Source organism: Lactuca saligna, chromosome 1, assembly GCF_052625555.1.
Source record: "Lactuca saligna cultivar CGN05327 chromosome 1, ASM5262555v1, whole genome shotgun sequence".
NCBI classification, from domain to species: Eukaryota; Viridiplantae; Streptophyta; class Magnoliopsida; order Asterales; family Asteraceae; genus Lactuca; species Lactuca saligna.
This window is the reverse complement of record NC_136417.1, coordinates 44,643,389-44,648,126: the sequence shown is the minus strand read 5'-3', so window position 1 is coordinate 44,648,126 and position 4,738 is coordinate 44,643,389. Positions and strand designations below refer to the sequence as shown.

Here is a 4,738-nt window from a genome sequence, read left to right as displayed (position 1 = left end):
TATATATATATATATATATATATATATATATATATATATATATATATATATATATAAACTAAGCAAACATTACAGGAGCCACATATGAAATTGAAAACAGTTACTAAGCTACACATTAACATGAATTAAACTAGGAAAATGCATGCATGAAGAATAACTGCCACCATGCATCTGGACTAATTCAACAAGGAAACTATTGCACACAATTAAACCAGAAAAATAAAAGGATAGACACATGCATAAGTTGAGTGTTGTAGTTTCAAAAATAAAAGGATAGATACATGACGAAAGCAATCATGTTAACAGACGATCCATCAACTTAAATAAAAAAAAAAATGGTTGTAGCTATTTGAATAACATGGAGAGAGGAAGGAAAACACCGCCACAAGCAAGCACATGATAAGTGGTAGAATCTGGTCTCAAGCCATTCCGCATCATGTCCTGAAAGATGTATAATGCATTCCAAGGTTCCCCCCGGAGACAGTATCCATCTATTAAAGTCCTATAGTGCATTTTCAAAGGCTTCATTTTCCTAAATTTCATCTCTTCTACCAACCCCATGGCATCTTCCATTCTCCCTAGTTTACATGCAACATCAATCGCCATATTAAACGTGACTCCGTCAATGAAAACCCCAGAGTGCATAAACCCCTTGAACTTATATAGAGCTTTAGCACGCCTGCCCAAACCACACAACCTTTGCATCATGGACCTCACAATCACATCATCGGTTTTAATACCTCTTGATTCCATTTCCTTACGGATATCCAATGCCTTAGCTGTGTCCCTTTTCTTACGATACCACAAATTAATGCGCTGTAAGAATCTGCATCAGGGACAACTTCTCTAAGCTTCATTTCAAGAAACACATCTTCTGCATCTTGTAGCCTGGACTCTTTTACAAAACCCCGAATGACACAATTATATGCAAAAACATCAACCAAATTATTACCCTCCCTGAATATCTTTAATACCTGAAAGGCTAAATCCGTTTGCCCTATCGAGCAAAGCATATGAATATACGTACCATAGAAGAAAGCATTAGGTTCGACGCCAGCCTCTGATTGTATATTTACAAACAAGTTCCCAGCTTCTATCAAACGACCCTTCCTACAATATCCTTTCATCAGAATCCCATATGTATACACATTAGGAATCAGCCCATTCTTCTTCAGTAGTCCGTAAACCGACTCCACCATATCTACTTTCCCCCATTCAATCAACTCGTTCATTACAAAATTACACGTTCTTGTTGACACCAAAAGTCCACCCCTACTTTTCATCTCTGACAAGGTGTGCATCGCCTCCTTGAACCTTCCAACACTTGCATACACCTTAACCAACACATCAACAGCTTTTATCAGTTTCTCCTCTATCAATGCTTCTAACATATCACAGATTTCAAAACCAACAGGTTCCCTGTTTATATTCTCATCAATGACATACATAAACAAATGATTTAGCCTTACATACATACCCGAGTGACACAATAATCGAATGATTGCCATGTAAGTTTCAACATCATGTTTAAAACCAGACTCTTTCAATTGACGGGCAAATACCAACGCACTGCTCCGTTCTCTCTTCCTCTGGTCCAGGGTCTCAATAACCTTAAACTTACTGAGTTTTTCAATCCGATGACATAACTGATTGGTATCCGGAGACCATTCTGACACGTCGGAGTACGTTGTATAGGCAAGGGATCTAATAGATTTCCAACGGAGACTCAAGGAACATTTTACGAAATTGCAGCAAGAAAACAAAGGATGCGGCATAGCGTTTTAGTCTCTGAAGAGATGATCAAAAATTCGTTTAGAAGGAGTTTGGAACGAGGGACACCGAAGTACATAACACCAATAAGATTAGGTCAGCTTTGACCGACTCAAAGCGCATGTTAGTACGATCCAGTAGTTTAGTGAAAACCACATTTCACTCAATTCTATTAAATACTAGGTCGAAACAATACATGGGTTTAATTAAAAAAATATATGAAATTTTAACAATTTGAAAAGTTTGAATTTATAAAAAAAATTAAAAAAAAATTGAATTATTAAAATTATTGAAACTTTAATGTATTGAATACATTACATATATAAACCTTTTTTAATAAATACTTTACATATATATTACCTTACACATTAAATGTGTAATTTTAATTTAATAAAATGAAAAATACATTAAAATGACAAATGGAAAATAGAAAATTTAAAAATTTTAGAAAATGACAAGTGTTCAAATGAAGGAGAAGAGGACATGTGGCAAAAAAAACCTTCATTTATTATAAGAGATGACACACCCAATCTTAATGGTTTTATTCTTTGTTAAATTAATAATCTAACCATTTTTAATGATATTTAAAAATAATAATAATAATAATAACCACAATTTTTTATTTTGAAAAATGACCACTCTATGGTTGTGGCAACGGATGAAAAAAAAAAAAAAAAAAAAAAAAAAACCTCATATGGAACTACACTTCCATGTCCTTGAAAAGGAACAATAGCATTAGCATTCTCATTTACATTCCTTTCACTATACCCCAATCAATCCATTAATATCCAACCACTCAAATTTTTTAGTAAGTTTGTCAAAATGGAATCTTAAATTTGGATGACACCTTGCAATAGTGTACCCTGATACATATATTTCCAAAGAAACAGCAAAATGTGACATTCCATTTCCATCAATATGTTGCTTTGATCCTTATACACTTGTCTTACAGTTTGATTCATTTAAGCATAATTCTTCAATTTTTCCATTTTTGTAATTATATTGAACCTTTTAACAAACCAACCAAAAATGTAAATCACGGTAATTACTCACAGTGAAACCACTAGAAATCAACGCAATATCATATAAAAGATCAATAACTCTCAACGCCTCGTCATCACTATCATTACTCCTGCAATCCGCCTGCATCATTCATAAATAAATTATAATCATACTATTTTCTTAAATAAAATATTTATTTTAAATAAATCTTACAGTCAGTCAATGTCATAATGATTAGATGTTACTTTATGTGCTTTTAGCCTTTACAAGTAAGTCTAGGTGCAGCCAAGAAGCGTCTTGGGTGAGGCAATTTAGGAGATGGCATATCAGGAACTCAAAATCTTGTGGAATATAGAAAAAGTTACAATGGAGGTGTAATGTATTATCTATCCAAGGAGTTGGAGCCAAAAAGACATGATTTTTATGATAATGCTAAAACTTTTATAAGACAATAACATGTGCCTTATTTGAAAGAAAAGAAAGAATTTCTTTAATTTTTGTCAAATGTGATATAATGTATATTACACAAAAAAGTAATTTTTTTGGTCTTTTGATTTAGATCGTTAGATGGATATCATTTGTTTAAAGTTTTAGATTGTGTAATCTATTTAGGCTATGGTTTCTTGATTAGGATTGCATAATGTGGTTTTTGATCCGAGTATGTTTAGTTCTTAACTCCAAGCAAGCAAGCAATAATCTCAGTCAAATAACATGTTGCTAGTTAAAAATATGAAGTTCATAGTTCTCAAAAGCTAAACATTGTTCGAGAGGATCTAATTCATAAAATCAATTACTGGAAAATTGCTCAAATGAACAAAACTACTCAATAACAATAATACTTACTGAAATTAGACTTCAGAAACTCTAAAATTAATAAGTAATTAGCAAATCTTCTAGAACTTAGCATTCTTGCTAAAAATGTTTTAGTTTTTTCATGACCAGAATAGAGAAAAATGGATGGAACGTACCTAGCGATTGACGGAGCAGGGGGCGATAGGTAGAGCAGACAAGAGGATTTATAGGATTTTGGGGGCAAATCACGGAAAAGGATGTTTGTAGTTCATGTCAGAATGCTTATTAAAGACCTCTAATTTTTTTCATGAAATCTCATCAGTGGAAGTCAATTTGGAAGTTGAATTGAACTTTCATCGTGTGAGAGACAATCTATAGGTCACACTGGACTCCATCACAGATCTCAATGTCATCCAACACCATGGATACCTTTCCAGAGAAGCATATAGGGTTAATGTTGCAGAAAACTAATATAGAACACACTGCATCTCTCATGTGACTGGCCCGATGTAACGCCCGTGTTTCTAGGCTTGCCATTTTTAGCAATGTAATAGTCTAGGTTAACCTTGTAACTCAACTTGAAATAATAAGAATGTATTATTTGTGAATTATTTGAATTATATGATTTATGTGTGTATTTTCTTAATTTTTATAATTTAATGAATTAAGAATAAAATAAGCGTCAAAATTTAAGTGTGAGATAAGCCCGACATCTTTGCATAAAGTTGTAGTGGTCGAAACAAGGATTCCGGGGATATAAGGAATGCCAAAATCCGAGTTATAACGAAGAAGTTATGACCTGTCGAAGTTTCGCGACAGAACCGACACGACGCCGAGTGACGTAAAATATGAATTTAAGATAGAGCGATATTTAGCCTTAGCGATCTAAACGAAAGTCGTATATTTCGTTAAACCGAGAGCGTGCATAAAAGGAACGCCCAAATCTGACTTCGTATGAGGAAGTTATGATTTTATGAAGTTTCGACTTAGCAGTATACAGCCCGAATACTCGATTTGAGATCGAGCGGTTTTTAGCCGAAACAATCTAAATGAGAATCGAAGATCTTGTTGTTAGTAGCGAAACGATGAAAAGTTAGGCGAGAACGGACGTCAGACGAAGAAGTTATGAATTTATAACGAAGTTTTTCTGTCCCGGCCTTCTAAAAATAAATAA

General features: G+C 33.6%; 1 protein-coding gene across 1 annotated transcript; it reads right to left on the bottom strand.

Moving 5' to 3' along the window:
• Positions 1-206: 206 nt before the first annotated feature.
• On the bottom strand, positions 207-1,807 carry LOC144997734 (pentatricopeptide repeat-containing protein At2g26790, mitochondrial-like). The gene is made up of 2 exons (XM_078957606.1): positions 1,478-1,807; positions 207-1,334 (listed from the first exon to the last, which is right to left on the bottom strand). The coding sequence occupies exons 1-2, from the start codon at positions 1,523-1,525 to the stop codon at positions 720-722; spliced, it is 663 nt and encodes a 220-aa protein (XP_078813732.1). The 5' UTR covers positions 1,526-1,807; the 3' UTR covers positions 207-719.
• Positions 1,808-4,738: the final 2,931 nt, after the last annotated feature.